The 17,348-nt window shown below is 31.9% G+C and overlaps 1 protein-coding gene across 1 annotated transcript; it reads left to right on the top strand.

Annotated features, from left to right (window-relative positions):
- The first annotated feature begins 1,936 nt into the window (after positions 1–1,936).
- LOC127711956 (heat shock 70 kDa protein 12A-like) lies at positions 1,937–16,720 on the top strand. Its single transcript, XM_052218110.1, has 5 exons — positions 1,937–2,245; positions 6,495–6,713; positions 11,826–11,979; positions 15,383–16,223; positions 16,708–16,720. The coding sequence occupies exons 1-5, from the start codon at positions 1,937–1,939 to the stop codon at positions 16,718–16,720; spliced, it is 1,536 nt and encodes a 511-aa protein (XP_052074070.1).
- The last annotated feature ends 628 nt before the right edge of the window (positions 16,721–17,348 follow it).

Genomic DNA, 17,348 nt, shown 5'->3' with positions numbered 1-17,348 from the left:
AATAAACACAAATAAATTATATTATGCTTTATTGTTTGAGTAGATAATAAGTATGTGAACTTGCCAGTTGTAACCATAACAATTAGTATAGCATTTACAACAACTGATTTATTTATACAAATTCATCGATTTTTTACATTACATTCATAACATTATGCTGATTTGATTTCTAACAGTTCCTGAAGATCTGCTCGCCGAATTGAAAATCAACCACGTTCAATTGTATTTGGCAACTGATTTGGCAACTGATTACCATACGTCAATTTGCCTTGCAGCGTTCAGTGCAACGGTAACAGGTAGGCCCTAGAAGTTTGAATTTCTTTTTCCAGAATCCTTCAGAATTTAAACTATATCTCGAGGATGGACATCAAATATTCAACATCATCGAAAATTATGTTTTATTAGTTTTCCTATTGTATTTCAACCTGGTTGCAATAACTAAAACATCATTTTATACTACAAATACACAAACGTCAATTATGATATACACTATATCCAAAACAATTCAATTCCAGAAATAACCAGTAGCCTATTATCTTCCATGAAAAAAATATCTGGAGCCTGGAACCATATTTCACGAAATTCATAAAGGGTTATCTTTATTTTCTGTTTGTTCGCATAGCATAATATATTAACTGCAATGTGGAAGTGATCTACGTCATTCTTTCGTCAGCTTACCTTGGGACAATTCTTTTGATTGTCTCATGAGAAGATACATTGGCAGCAGTATCAAACCTCCATCCAGCTATTTGAGTTTAACCTCTGATTCCTTCTTTCCTATGATGTCATTGCTTTCGTCGAATAACAAATTAATACGTAAATACAAAAAATGAAGGCTTCATACATTTGTGATTTCAAGCCTTAAAATGAAAAAAATAAAATAATCAAAGGAGCAATAAATTACCATAATTCGTCGAAATTTAGAAATCACCATGGCCAAAAAATTGCTTGCATAGAAACAGAAGTTAATAAATATTATTTTCAAAATTATAATGAGAAGTAATATTAAGCAACACGAACTCCATTAAAAACCAGGGATTAACGAAGGTGCTTCGGAGAGGTAAGTTGTATTTGAACCGCTAGTAGTTCTTGTCGAACTAATCATGGCAAGTTAAAATTCGCTGATTATTATTTTTATCAAGCACAATTCTGTTATTGTAACGGGACATATGATTTTGATATTTAGAATTCATGGTATTTTTTTTACACTATATAACGACGTTCTTTGGTACTAATCGAAACTAGTCTATTGGCCACTGATTAAACGAAATGTCATCAGCCGAAATACATTTGCAAGTCCTTAGTGATTCATATAAAAATAAATTCATTAAAATGCAATTAAAAACGAATTTTAAATCAGGTATTCCGAGTTCGTTCTATTCCGCCTTTGTTTGCAAACAAAACGGCATTTTATGTTCCTCTTTGGTCACCTTTTACTGTATGGAACCAATTTAACTGTTCTAGAAATATATGTGCCATTTGATATTCTGAGATTATTTTGATATGCATTTTTTACAATTACATCTCGAAAGCTATTTCTGTTTATTACCTTTCTTTTGATAAACAACGACATTATTAAGAAACTAAGGTTCCAAAATCTCTATGGCAAACCTGATCTTTGATGGATTTGGCTATGTCTTTATGATCGCTTTTAGTCGAAATATCCCCTCACTCATTAATATACTTATTCATTGTATTTCAAAATTATTTTGTGCTTAAGCGTTGCTGATGAGTCATAACGTCTCGTATCGATATCGTATCATTATTCTTCTTTCAGCTACCCTTTTTCCTGTATTGCCATACGTAATCTATATCTGTCTATTTAATTTAGTCAGGCATCTTAACAATTTGCTGAAATAAGGTAATTAGGAACTTCAATTGACGACGCCTTGCTGCAAACTGATCTCTTTGTGAAAAGTGCAATTGAACAGATATAATGGCTCAGTCTGATTACCTATTTGTTGCTGCAATAGATTTTGGAACAACATATTCTGGGTATGCGTTTTCGTCCCGTGCCGACTTTACACGAAATCCACTGGACATCCATGCACCTCAGGCTTGGCATGCTGGGAGTGCACAACTCTTGTCATTAAAAACCCCTACATGTCTGCTACTTGATTCTGACAAAAACTTTGTTGCATTTGGATACGACGCAGAAAACAGATATGCCGACTTAGTTAGTAGGGAACTTCACGAAGGCTACTTCTACTTTTCCAGAATTAAAATGATCTTATACCAAAACAAGGTACATATGAGATATCAAATCAAAAATAGACATTCCATTAATGCGATGTAGAGATTATCTTTATATCTTGAACATGTTGCATAACATTGCATTTGAGGCATTTCACTAAGCTAATATCAAGTTACAAGCTATAACAGTCAGAGGCATTACTAAAACAAGTATCTTTACGAGTTATGATGAAAATAAGGTTCTCTTAAATATTACTTATATAAGTAACGTTTGTAAATATGATTCACAGAAGTGTCCATCCACACAGATTTTACTAACATAAACGAATTTATTCAGACATCTGGTTATTATTCTTATGAAGTATAAAAAAACTAATCCACATGAAACAGTAATTGCTTTCCCGGAAAAATTATTTTTTTCAAAAAAAGAAGTCGTTATCAGACAGTCCGTTTCTTTGTATGTTGGCGTTTGCTTTTGTTGATGTGTTTCCTTCGGTTTTAGATTGTTACCCAGATTTGTTTTTGCTTAATCGAATTATGACTGTTGAACAGCGGTAAACTATTGTTGCCTTTATATACATTTGATATTGATGCTTCTTGGTCACCTATAGGTCTTTTGAAACTATTAAATTATCATCTTCCTTATAAATGTTGAAGGTAGTCTGATATAAAAAGATTGAAACATGTGACTTAATTGAGATTTGAATTTATTTCTAATTTGTAACACAAAACAGTTACATATATCCTTTATGCAATTGTAATTAATAATTATTTCAAAGGCGCTGGAATTAACTAAACGATGTCTTATGTTAGTCATTTTTTTAAATAATTTCTTAATTTTATGTATTAAAATAGGAAGGTATATATTTCATTATAGTGACATGTGTAATAAAAGTTTAACAAAATACAAATATATTAAACTATAAAATACACCCAATCCATTGGGTCTCTAAGTCACTTTCGAAATCATCAAACATATTTCTTTAATCACGGTTTTTCATACAATATAATGGAAAAGTTTTAGCTAAATTCAAAAATAAGTAATTCATAATGAAAAATAGAAAAATGAATAAAAATGAAATAAGGATTAAATCAATGTCCTCTAAAATGAATTATGATTAATAACTATAATAAAGAATCGAAAAATATTCAGATTAATTATGCAGTTACATTTTTATAATGTAATATTACAGGTAAAGACTCTCTTTTCTGCCAACTTAATTATTAAAATTGAAATAGCAATATACTGTTTATCAAACTTTGCACGTGTATAACACGAACGCCGATGTCGGAACGCTTTCACTGTATACTTAGTCAGCTTTCAAGGATAGTTTGCTATCAGAAGGAACACCTTTTCATCGTAAGTCATGTTTCGTAGTTCATTGCTAGAAAAAATATTACTAAAAGCACTTTCTCTCAAGTCATTGTATAAGGAGCAGTGAAGTATAAAATGACACTCCTGGAGTTCATGCTTCAAAACTTACTTAAGCGTTCATTTGGTTGCTTAACGTTACGTCTTCCCGTCTCTAGCCCCAAAGGAAAAATTCCACATCTCAATAGTGTTAGGAAAGACCGTTCAGTTTTGTTCAAATTTAATCTAATATTAAGATTCTATTCCAAAATTAGCCTTCAGTTCCACATAAGTTCTCAATTTTGGAGTTTCAAAATGTTAAAACGGTTATATTATTTTTTTCAAACTAAATTCGAAACAATGCATACTAATAACGTCCTTGCGCTCAAAATATTCCACTATATCAAGTTTCGTGAATATGTCTTTGAAATCAGAAAATCAATTATGTCTATATCTCTCATAGCCATGATTGAAAGTTTGTTTGGTAATGCGATTGTCGTCAAATTGAACAAGACTATTCCAGAGACGCACAGTATTAGTCAAATGTAAGAATTTAAAAAGAAATCATGTTGTTCATGCTTCTATTGAATGTTTAAATCACTCGGTAAATGTTGAGTAATTAATCTTATAAATTTTCCTATATAGATGATTAAACAAATCAATTAAAGCTCAGACTGTTTAAGAGAAGAATTTTCCTCGGAGTTCAGTATTTTTGTGATTTTACTTTTTAACATTAGCACCAATTGATTTAATGAAATGTCATGAATCTCAAAATTATTTAATCAACAACAAACAGGACAATCATATTCTGATGATTTCCATAAATTTGCTAGTTGTCTGATATTAATAGACTATAGATGCATACACTGACCGTAAAAGACAACAATGCCAAATGTCAGTGGAACAGATCTCAAACTCTTTTTTTTATATCATGGATTTGTTGATAAGGACAACGTTCATTGTTAACGCACTAAGACTAATTAACGAAGTTAATCGTGCATATCTCTGATACCTTCCCCGTGGTTGGCTATTCTTTTTGGTCAACATTGCTGTTCAAAGTTTGTAGTTGGTTTTGGATTTTCAAATATTTTGACTGCAGTACTTCCAAGTAGAATTCATGCATCAAACGTTTTAAACACCATAAAAATATAATGTATACTTTACAATGCTAAACCGTTCCTGTTTTTATACGCCCGTCAAAATTTTGACGGGACGTATTATGATATACAAATGTTGTCTGTCCGTACTTTTTGGTGAGAATAAGATTAAAACTTTTTGAGTTACGGGACTTAATTACTAAAACAGGTCTGTGTTTTTTTTTTTCAAATGTCGCGCCGTATCTCAAAAACAATTAATGATTATTGCTTAAAACTTTACACACTTCTTAGTTATATTAATCTTAAGATCTGTATACTTTTGGTGATGATTCAAAATTTTATTTTTGAGTTATTGAGTATTTTGTAAAAACAAAAGAGGGAGGGTTTTTCACATGTCGCGCCATTTCTCAAAAACGATTTATGATTATTGCTTAAAATTTTACACACTTCTTAGTTATATTGATCTAAAGATCTGTATACTTTTTGGTTTTGATTCAAAATTTTATTTTAGAGATATTGAGTGTTTTTTAAAACAAAAGGGGAGGGGTTTTTCACATGTCGCGCCGTATCTCAAAAACGATTTATACGCCCGTCAAAATTTTGACGTGACGTATTATGGTATACAAATGTCGTCTATCCGTCTGTCCGTCTGTCTGTCCGGCGTAAACATGTCGTACCGGAACTTGAGAACGACTTATCCAAATTTTATGAAACTTAACATAGTTGTTTCTTATGATGGTCAAACGATCTGTATACTTTTTGGTGAAAATAAGATTAAAACTTTTTGAGTTACTGACTTAGTTACTAAAACAGGTGTGTTTTTTTTCACATGTCGCGCCGTAACTCAAAAATAATTTATGATTATTGATTAAAATTTTACACACTTCTAAGTTATATTAATCTTAAGATCTGTATACTTTTTGGTGATGATTCAAAATTTTATTTTTGAGTTATTGAGTATTTTTTAAAACAAATAGGGGGTTTCGCATGTTGCGCCGTATGTCAGAAACTATTTATGATTATTGAATAAAAATACACACACAAGACGACGGGCGTATCATGCGCTCATGGCGCAGCTGTTTATTAAACATGACACACTTTTGATGCTCATTTATTGGTTCATTGCGTGTTTAAAATATCACTTGCCTTAACTGGTACTTGATATGAAATCAATTCTATTTAAGATTCTTGTAATTTGTTTCCGTCAATGTTCCCCTGTTCTACCTAGGCGACAATAAATTTATAATTTGTAAATCCTTAAAGGTAGCATGGCATCGAGTAGGATTTTTTATTAACATATTATGTGGAACATTATTTTTTTCGTGACCGATATGTAGATTTTTCTAAACAAGAATGTTAAATCGCATCAGCCGAACAAAAAAAACGAGCTGTACAAACCAGATGAAAGTATACACCAACGTGCACTAAACAGTTCTATTTGTATTTGAAAAAAAATGTGTTTTAAATTTGCTGTTAACGTTGTAAAGGTGACGAACAATCTGATGGAATAATGAGTAATATAAAAATAATCTAGATATACCGGTTTGATACGTCCGTCGTAGATGCGTAAGATAAAATTATAAAATAAAAAGGATTGGGCTTAATAGAAAAAATGTAGCTGTGCCTCAAACAAAATGAAGCAAAATTTTTCCACGAGTAAGCACAATGACTAGAACATAATAAGAACATTTCACTCTATATATATGAGAAAAAAACGAGTTTTGTGTTCATTATATATTCTCTATTCGAAATGTCAAAATCTATGTCTTATATATACTTGAAACACCGATGAAGAATTTTGAAGGTAAATTAAAATGGTTTTGTTGTTATTTAATGTTGTACATGTTTTCTAGAATTTATCGAAAGATTTGATGATTGAAGACATTGGTGGCAAATCATTATTAGCTTTAGATGTCTTTTCGTTATCAATCAAAGCACTTAAGGATCATTTCATTGACACAATTAATGACGAGGTGCCTGGTATTCAAATAGACGATGTCTTGTGGGTGCTAACAGTGCCAGCCATATGGAATGATAATGCAAAACTTTTTATGAGGAAAAGTGCTGAGCAGGTATTTTTTTGGGATATATTTGTATTTAAGAATGTAATGTCGTTCTAATAATAAAATGGAGTAAACGTACAAATGTTGCAGCACTAGCGCTAGTCATTGAAGTGGACAAAGAAGTGGAAGTAACACTAGAAATAGTAGTAATTGTGAAAGTGCAAAGCCCAATCTACACTGATCTAATCCAGATTGTTCATTTTCCAAGTATTCAAAAGAGAGACATGGCCAATGCGAAAACAAAACACTCTGAAATTCCCTCAGCATTTTGTATTTCTTCGTTTTGTCCTTTTAGGTCCATAGGGAGTATCGCATAGAAATATAGCTATATTATCATTAGGGGTGCACTTTTTTAGAAATGCAAGACGCCAATAATGTGCTATATATCCGACCTGAAAACAAGTCCCTAAGACTGCGTTGTCCGTTTTTTAGACATTTTGACATTTTCATTTATTAAGAATCGTCCTGTAGAGGGGATTTTGTTACAAAATTTAACAACTTTGACCCGTTTTGTTTTCCTATATGTATATCAAAAATTACATTTTCTTGTCACCTTTGATAAGAATCAATTGACCTAATTTTTCTTTAGGTTCTCTATCTATATGCTGTTATCGTCTTGATCATTGATTTTTGTTTGTTTAAATATATTGATTTCTTGTCGATCATTGATGGTATACACCTAACATAATAATTCTCAATTCCTTTTGAGAACTTTTCTGGGTTTTTTTCTCAAAAAATACATTCTTGACTTGAATATACTTGCCCGCGGACAAACAAGACAAAAATTACTAGTCAAGTCAGTTTTATGTGTGAGTCGGATGAATAAGGCATGAAAAGCCAACATTTGTGATTTATCCATAAGGCGGTTTGTCCATTTGTCGTGCTGTCTGTTTTCGACAGTTGTTTTTTTAATCAGAGTGTTTGTTTTGTTATTACAAAGTATCATTTAAACACGACTTCATAATAGGATAATTAACACCGCCTGTAGTTCACAACCTTTAGTAATGGATTTTTAAGACAGGTTTTCTGCCCCTATCACAACATATTATCCAACTGATTCAGGAATACTGAAATAGGTATACTTGTTGTTATCAAGCAAGCTGATGAATTATTTACTGGTAGTACATTTTTCAAATGTTATTTTTTTCTTCTGAAACATTTATTATATATTTTAAAAAGGCTAAAATGACGGATGAACAATGAAAAAACGTGAAAATATAGTAATTATTGAGTAGGTCTTAAATTGACTGATATCATCCGTGTCTTTTGAAGAGGATATTTCAATCGTATTAAATATCACATTGCCGACAATTTTTGGTCTTTCATTGTGCACGTGCACATGGAATATTTTTTCTTTTTTTTTTGATTCTTGAAAGTGTTTGCTATTGATTGAACTGTTTAGAAATATCATTAAGCTATCCCAGATATAGCCTTGGACCCTGGCTCACTGCTCACTGTGGCGAAGGGAAGGTTTGGCTAGGACCGATAACCTCATTGTTCTTTGCTATGTGAATTTCTCACTTATTATGAGTAATAGGATAATAATATTTGGTATATTATGGGAACCTTGCAAGATATTCCTGTCCATCATACAGTGTCCACCTCACCTGGTTTCGGGTGCGTTCATCCGATATTTATGCCATGAGTCAACTGTCTTTAGTATGTATAATGATTGCAATGTATACATATGTCTGGCAGGGTTCATCTGACCCTGACATCATTTTCATGGTTCATTGGTCAATGTTAAGTGTCCATAGATATGCCTGTTAATGAGACATTATAAACAGAACATCTAGTATATTTGGTGTTAGTGGTGATTGTGTGGCGTACACGCTTATCAGGTAGAGTTACATTGATCTTGACCTCATTTTTTGGAAAGGCTGGACGAAGTCAAAATCCGACTGATAGATTGCTGATGTCTAACAGTTGGGCGGGAGGGGGAGATAAAGTGTTCTTCCTACAGTTTTCAAACCAGATCAATAAGACTTCACACAAAGATTGTACACATTTTGGAGTTGTGCACCTGCTATTATGAAATTCTTTGAAGAATTTTTTCACCTTTGCCGGACTTGGGAAATTATTCATTTCCAACAAAATTCACTTATAGTGCAACCCGGTCAATTGAGACTTTGATCCGTTTTTTAATGGTTCATTAGTCAAAATTAATTTTCATGGTTTCAAAGCTCATTTAACTTTTTCAAGAGGTTCAAAAATACTTACGTTATTGATATAAATTCTGTACATGAATAAGTACATACTGGTTGCAATAACAACTGCAAGTCAAACCCATGACAACTACATTGTACTTCCAAAAAAGATGAGAAGGGATTTGAGTTTTATCAGTATTAGTAACATTTTCATCAAATTTCTATACAGGAAACAATACCTGTTAACATAAAAAAAATATCAGGAATACAATATCTACAAAAATTCTAATATGACTGATAACTTCAAAAATAAAACTTCACCGGTCATTTCATATAACCACGACAAAAAAATTCAGTTGCATCAAATGTATTCAATCATAAGAGGGTATCAGAGACCTTGACCCTAACGGATGTACATTCCAAACCTACAGACCTCTCTTGTCTATCATCCCATAGACATTGAATCTCACTGGTCACGTTTTTATCGGGGACCTTGGTATCTTAAACAATGCACAACTTGTATTGAAAATTGTTCTCCAAAGGCCCAAAATATCGAATTTCCCAGCTAATAAACTGAAACAAGAACTTCAGGCTTCTGATGGATGCAGTTGATGACTATTCAAGAAATCTGGTTAGCGCGAGCCAAATGAACTATACACTTTATCTGAATGGATGAAAGCTGTTCGGTCATGTATTCGGAGGCAATTAGACAACTACACGTACAATGTATTACGAGCTAATGAGGTTCTAACTAATTTAAGAATCACGTTTGTTTTGATGTTTTTCCCTTCTTCACAACAAGTAAATTTTGTTTCAGCAGAAAAAGCATAAAACAATATAGTGTTAAAATGCAAAAACTCATTATTTGTAGTGTCGATCTAAGAAAATATTGTATGAATTGATAAATGTATATTGGGTAAAGTTGTTATATTGCTGCTAAGTTGAGGAAAATCTATAGAGATCATGTGGGTTACTGGAGTGTGCATTTTTAATATTGTGCAATTTACTTTTACGAAATATGTTATTTTTCTGCAAAAGGGTCAGTGTGTCCGCGTATAAAAAATTCTTGAAGTTATCCCATCTTTTGAAAATTTCTTTTTAAAGATCAAGACGGGATGCTTCTATCAATGATGAAGACCTAGTTATAGTGGGATTGAATCTTTTTTTTTTTAATATCTGAAACTAGTAGACAATTTTTTAAATACATTTTTACTCGTATCCACTAATGCAGCTTTCGTGTTCGGATTTTTTTTTTGTCAGAATAATATTTGTTTAGTATTCATATCTTATTCACACCTTTCAAAGAATGAGTAGTTTAAAAGAAATTCTTTTTGATAATTGATAAGATATAAACTGATATTTTGGAAAGAACGTTTTGTTAAAAATTTTGCAGGCTCAATATAATACCGTGTATTTGTAAGAACACATGTAATTTTTCTTCGTTTTGTAATTCAAAAGATAAATAAAGCTAATCTTTCATTGCTCAAGATTTCCTTCTTGACATGGAAGTAAATGTTAAGTTTCCAAGTGATAATAACAAATAATATATGTCTACTCGACAACATTTATGTACGGTTCGACAATAAAATTTAGTGACATGTTATATTTACTCATATGTGCACCAATTGCGCCACTTTAATAACAGCCTTTTTCTTGTATTGTTATGAAAATGCACCTGTTGATATAATATATCTTTGTTACAAGCATATAACATACATAGTTTACGAAAGGATCGTATTATGTCCGAGGACACAGTTATCGTCCTTTGATTGTGTGGACAGTGTATAACTTGCCAATTTTTTTCATACACTTTCCAAATTTATTTCCTAATATTTTATGCATGAAATATTAGGCAGGGGGGATGAAATTACATGTTAAAAAAATTTGGGTGATGATTGTTAGGTAAAGTAGTGATTTGGGTCCAGTCAAAATAGGTAAAAAATTAGTACCGGTGTAGCTGGTAAACTAAATTATAGACCCTCTAAACATAAAACTGTCCATATTTTGAGTTAAATCTGTTAGACTTTCTATAATTTTGATATAATTTGTCCCAAAAGTAGTACACTACACTGTAAAAATCTTTTTGAGATAGGGCAGGTGCGATTTTTTTAATTTGAGTTTATTGTCTAAAAGAAATGCATTACGAAATAAATTTGTTCTCTGGCCTAGAATATATATATTACATTATTGCACATGGGGTTAATTAGTGACGTTGTGATTGGTCGCGTCAAAATTCAAATTCATTTTTTTTTATCGCACTCAGAATCCTCGACTTTTCAAAAGGTATTTTTTGTTTTGTTTTCCAAATATTCTATTTTATCATAAAAATCGTTATTTATATATAATCTGAAAATCAATATCGTCTTAAATAACTTCTGTTAATATTAGTTTTTGTGACGGGGATGTTCCTTTGGCTCTGTCTTACGGTGTGTAGATTTCGAAATTCGTTCGCTGACCTGTGTTTGTATTGTTGTTTAAGATTATAATGGATGTTATCAATTTATTCTGTTATTTCGTGCACACAAATTACTACATTATTTCAAAGATATAAAAATTTGGTTTGGAAGTTTGCCTGTACTTAGTTTTACGGCGATATTGTTTAAAGATCCCGAAATTTTATATACAATCCCTATGCATTTTTCGATCCTTGGAATAAACTTATTCCTACATGTTATCAATTAAACACTGTAGTAAAGTATTTGAATATTGCCTTTATCTATATTAGTATTGATTTTGTTTTTGATAAGTTAAAACAAAACTTCATAGGTATTGCTATACAGTTATGAACTCTTATGGTCCTACATTCTTTTGATATTTATATTTTGACATTAAACAAGGTCGTGATTTGTTAGACCTTTATGACTTCTTTACACTAAGTCACTAGTTTGTGTACTTATTAGTACAGAGAAATATTAAATTTATTCTAAGATTGATGTATGTTATAAATAGTCTTAAAAAATATTTATTTTCACAGGCTGGTATACCTCCAAACAAACTACTACTAGCCCTTGAACCAGAAGCAGCTTCAATTTACTGTCAATATCTTCCTACTCAAAAACTTGGTGGTGCTAACCCTGACATTGTTGTTGCTCCAGTAGGCAGCAAATATATAGTAGTTGACTTGGGAGGTGAGTGTCAGTTACTAGTTAATACAAATTCAAAAAAAGTATCTATTTTTTTCTCTACCTATGTATGTATCATGCATATTCAACCAAATTTGTCAATCAAATATGGATTCTGACAAATACTTTAAAATGTGTACTCAAAAATCTTCATTCACAATCATATCAATTTTGCAGCTAGGCAAAAATTGGAAGTGTAGATACAATTAAAATTTTTAACTTAAGAACAAATCTACTTATGTGAAAAATACACTGATTCCATCAATAAATACACCGGAGATAATATCAGCACATGCAAGACCTTTTGCTCGACAACATATTTGTTTAGTTCGGGCGATTGATATACCAACAGCTAAACAGTATTTCAATGGGTACTTATTGTACATTCTTACTGGCTTGCTTGTTTTTGTACTCATTTGATGCATAATTCATACAGAGCCTTCTCAAAGAAAAAACAAAGAAAAAGTATCTCCTCAAGTTCTTTAATTTCTAGTCAGATGTATTGATAATGTTCTGAATAACCGAATGGGTATCACACATATCATAGTAAACTCGGTATAAAGGATAATACAATCTGCTTCATAGATTGATTTTTAACTAGGTATTGACACAGATGGAGGACTTCAAACTAAAATCAATGACAAACGTGATGATGCAGCTTTACAATTGTCAACTTTCCATTCTAAGCATATCATGTGTCTATCGTATGACTTTTACATATCTCATTTTAAACGTTACTTTGGAGGATGATCACATTATACGGACTTAATTCCTATGGTGATCTCCTGGCACAAAATCGGCTCCAGCTTATTTATGCAGACGTATGCTCGAAATTGATAGTACATAAGCTTAACGGTCGTCATAACAAATTGCTTGACCGATACGAATTTTTCTGTGATCAATTCAGAAGCGACATGGTATTGTGATCTAAGATTTAAAAAAAAAAACAACAGAATAGTCGTCTGATCTGCAAATTACCCGATTGTATCCCATTCCCAATTATGTCATTTTGAATGGATGTGGATGTGCATAGCGGGGAATACATGCATAGCAGAAGACACCTATCTTGGCGACGCAGTATGAATTTATCATAAAAAACTGGCTCCTGACATAATGCTAATGAAGGTTGAAGCGGAAGCGACACCTAAAACAGTTTCTTCTTGTAACTCTATATCAACGATTCGACGATATGGTTTACGGGCATAGTAATGTATTCATATGGGTACCAATTGCCCATTGTATAGCAAACTTGTTCCTGTATCGTTATGAATCATAGTTTATGGTATTGCACAAGGTCATGCTTTTCACAGACTATTAATGACGTCTTTACACTTAATGTGTCGGATGTGTACTGATGGATACTTTAGTTTGTGTAAAATAAAAATTAAAAGTTCTTATTTGCCATGAACTGGTTTTCAGTAACTGAGAGTAATCTTATCATGATGCTTCGTGTCTTTTTGTTTTGAAGTATGTGCTTGTCCAAAGTCTTAATTATGTAATTCAGTGTGTGTGTGTTTGGGTTGGCTGTCACAGTTGTTTTTTGTTTATTGTTTTGTCATTTTGTCATGCATGGGCCTTTTATAGCTGACCATACTGCTTCGGTTTTGATAAATTTTGAAGCCGTGCGGTGACCTATAGTTGATTAATTCCACTCTGTTTGAGAAGTATCCCATTGGCAATCAATCCACAATTCTTTATTATTTTCATATTAGAAAGTAATTTCGAACTAACTATTTTCTGAAAATGTATTTTGATAACATATGCACTACTGCTACTATTAAAATATTACTTAATTGTTCAGTTATTGAGTTAAGCATAAACTAGTCTTAATGTGGACGACTTATATATTTGTGAAAAAAGCAAAGCGATGGGTTTTACAGGTTTTAAGTGTCTTAGCTGCCGCTAGTAAACAAGTTTTGAACTGAAACGGTCATTTTGATCTAAACAGTTATTAAAAGACTGATCAATAAATTATCAAGCTATGTTCAGTCTTATTCATTGAAGTAAATTCGGTACGGTTAAGACAATTCGCTTGCGGTCAATTAAGACCTGTTCAGTCTTTTTTCAAATTGTTTAGCTTAACAAAACTTAAATTTTATATATTCAGATCATATTAAGATCAGAATAACTGTTTCAGACAAAAATTAAGTTGCAAGTTTACACATTGCTAGACCCATGTAATGTTGCAACCACTGTTTATTATAATCACGAGTTTGCACCATATTATGTTTTACACAAGTTCAAGTATAATAAGAAGATGTGTGGATAACACATCACAAGAGGAGATGAATTCTTCAAGTTTCACTGAAATTGGCACGTTAAAGTATGTCCCATGATATTTTGAAGACAAAGTGACAAAATTCAACGAAAATAAGCCCTGGATACTGCCTCTTTATATCAAAGTCTCTACGACACAACCCCTACGTTTAATAACGTATAATCGTGTTCTTTATGCAAGGTCTTTTGAAGAATCTAGAAATAATCCTGTCGGTATAGTATAGAAATGTTTACTATTTAATTTTTAAAAATCCTTAATATTTTGAAGGTGGCTTTTGACAGGAGGCTTTGTCCAATGGTGTTTTTTAAGGCTTTGCTATTTTGGGTTGGAGGCTCTTTGTCGGAGATGTGTTGGTGCTTTTTTCCTGCTGAAATGAACAGCTACTGACAGCTAATGTCATTTATGGAAATCGATTCAATATATTGCAATGGCTTTTGTTTGCTATTCATATGATTATAGCATATGTGGTTAAATGATGTTATGAAAGATATTTAGTAATCTTGTAGCCTGAATTAAAACTGAATGCAATTACTTCAAACATTAACGCATGTTAGCAATACATTTTCCTGTGTTTAACTTTCAATAATAAAAAGCTGTTAAAGACACTGTTCAATCTAAAGGCAAATTTCACGACAGGTGAAAACAAAAATCGTACTTTATGTAATGTCTTTCGAATATATATTTCTGATTGAGTGTTGTTAAAATGAAAGTGTTAACCAATAGATCATACTGTTAAACATAAATATAAAAAGACTATTTGGACATTTTGTACAGACTATGAGCAACATGACAGATGCCGAATCTGCCTACCCTTCAGGAACACATTAGATTATCCCTTTTTTGTTGGGGTAGTCTTAGTTTTTAGTTTTTTTATGTAATTTGTTGTGGACTTGTTTGTCTTATTGTCGTTTCTTGCCATAGCGTTGTTGTTTTATTTTCTACTTATGAGTTTTTAATATCCCCTTGGTTTGGTTCACAGTTCTCATTTGTTCCTGTAGACATAGCCGTAGCGACACCTCATTATCCTTTCCTCCTTAACGATTTGACATAATGTTTAAACATTGTGATTTTATTTTTTGTGAAATAATATAAATGTGTACACAGATTCAATGTGATATTCATACCTTACAGGCGGTACAGCTGATATAACAGTCCATGAAAAAATCAATGATGGAAGACTTAGAGAGATATATTTTGCATCCGGTGGTAAATGTGGGGGAACATCAGTAGACTGTGAGTTTTTCACCCTGATGGAGAAAATCATCAATCCAGCAACAATGAATGCATTTAAACGAGAACATCTTGAGAATTACCTTGATCTAGGAAGAGAGTTTGAAAATAAGAAAAGATCATTTCAACCTAATGACGCTGGACCAATAAATATGAAAATTCCATTTTTGACATTAGATCTTGTTTGTAAGAAACATTTAGGCCAAGAGTTAGAATCCGTAATTGAGTCTTCAGACTTGTCATCAAAAGTGTCACTAATAATGGACAAAATAAGATTTGAATTCAGTCTATTTACATCTTTATTTCAGTCAACAATTGATTGTTTGCTTACACTTATGGTAGACATTCTGTCTGAGAAAGGTTGCGATGGAGTTACTGAGATTCTTTTAGTTGGAGGTTTTTCCCAATGTAAGCTAGTTCAAAAGGCAGTGAAGGATACCTTTCCCAAACATAAAGTTATCGTGCCCGAATCCAGTGATTTAGCCGTTATGAAAGGCGCAGTTATATTTGGTCACCAACCAAATATCATAGCTCAGAGAATATCTAGATATACATATGGGTTTAGTAAGAAAAAAACATTTGACCCTGAAATTCATGATCAAAATCACCTGGAAATGGTGAATGGAAAAGAAAAATGTACCCATCTATTCGATGCATTTCTTAAACGTAAGGAAACCATACAACCAGGCAAAATTGTAAAGACAACGGCTAAAAGCCGACCAAGTGAAGATGGAGTATTTAAGTTGCATATTTTCCAAACAGAAAAGGAAGACCCTATCTATACGGACGAAGAAGGATGTTCCGAGTTGGTAGTTATTAAAGTTGAAAGAGCAAATCCGATGATTACTGAAAAAATAAAAGTACAAGTGGTTTTAGGTGAAACCGAAATACAAGTCAAAATTTCAGAAGCCGAACTGGGCATAGAACACAAAGTTGCGATTGAAATGATATAAGAAAATCTATCTGTATTCTAGTCAATGTTATATTATGACTTTAAATCAATATACACATTTTAAACTTATTCTATTACATATTATAATACTTAATTTTTGGTTTTTTGTCCAATTACTGTATTTAAGCATTATGCATTCATGCCATTTGAGAATGTAAACAACATGTGTCATTTTAGTTATTTTTCTTGCTGAAGTAGAAGATCAAATAGGCATTATATCATTAAACTTGAACTTGATAAATTGCAATTTTATTCAAAATTGTTTTCTTTCCAGAATTCCTCAATAAACATATTTTTAATATATTTTTAATTAAACTCATCAGAGATACCAGGCTTTAAATTGTGTACGCTAGACGCGCGTTTCGTCTCAAAAGGACTCATCAGTGACGCTCGAATCAAAAAAGGTAATAATAAAAGGCCAAATAAAGTATGAAAAAAAACAAAAGCAACCCTAAAAAACAATTGTTGCAAAAAGGTAGTACTAAAATGGACAGAAATAATCATCTCTACAGTACGCTTTAAGGTAAAAAGGATTTGAAATATAAAATATCAAGGATAATCATGATATCAAATGACATAAATCAACGAGGAAACGACAAAGATTCTGTAAAAATAAACCTAAAAACGAAACGACAAATATTCAATTATACAGTCCGTAGAAAAAAATAAACATTGAACAATATGAACATCAAAGTTAAACTTCGATGATTCAGGTATTTCGGAAGGGTAAGTTGTTCCATATTTAACACCCGTATTGGTATAAATGACATAAAAAGAGAGAGAAAATACCAACGGGACATTCACAAATTGTAAGTCAAATAATAACAGAAAACATTTATTAATATGCCTGAAGAAGTCTTAAATATAGGCAATAGTAGTATACCGCTGTTCAATAGTCATAAATCGATTTAACTG

The sequence above is a fragment of the Mytilus californianus genome, unplaced genomic scaffold (assembly GCF_021869535.1).
Source record: "Mytilus californianus isolate M0D057914Y unplaced genomic scaffold, xbMytCali1.0.p SCAF_8, whole genome shotgun sequence".
Taxonomy (NCBI): domain Eukaryota; kingdom Metazoa; phylum Mollusca; class Bivalvia; order Mytilida; family Mytilidae; genus Mytilus; species Mytilus californianus.
Note: the sequence above shows the minus strand (reverse complement) of the source record. Positions and strands in the feature narration are given on the sequence as shown.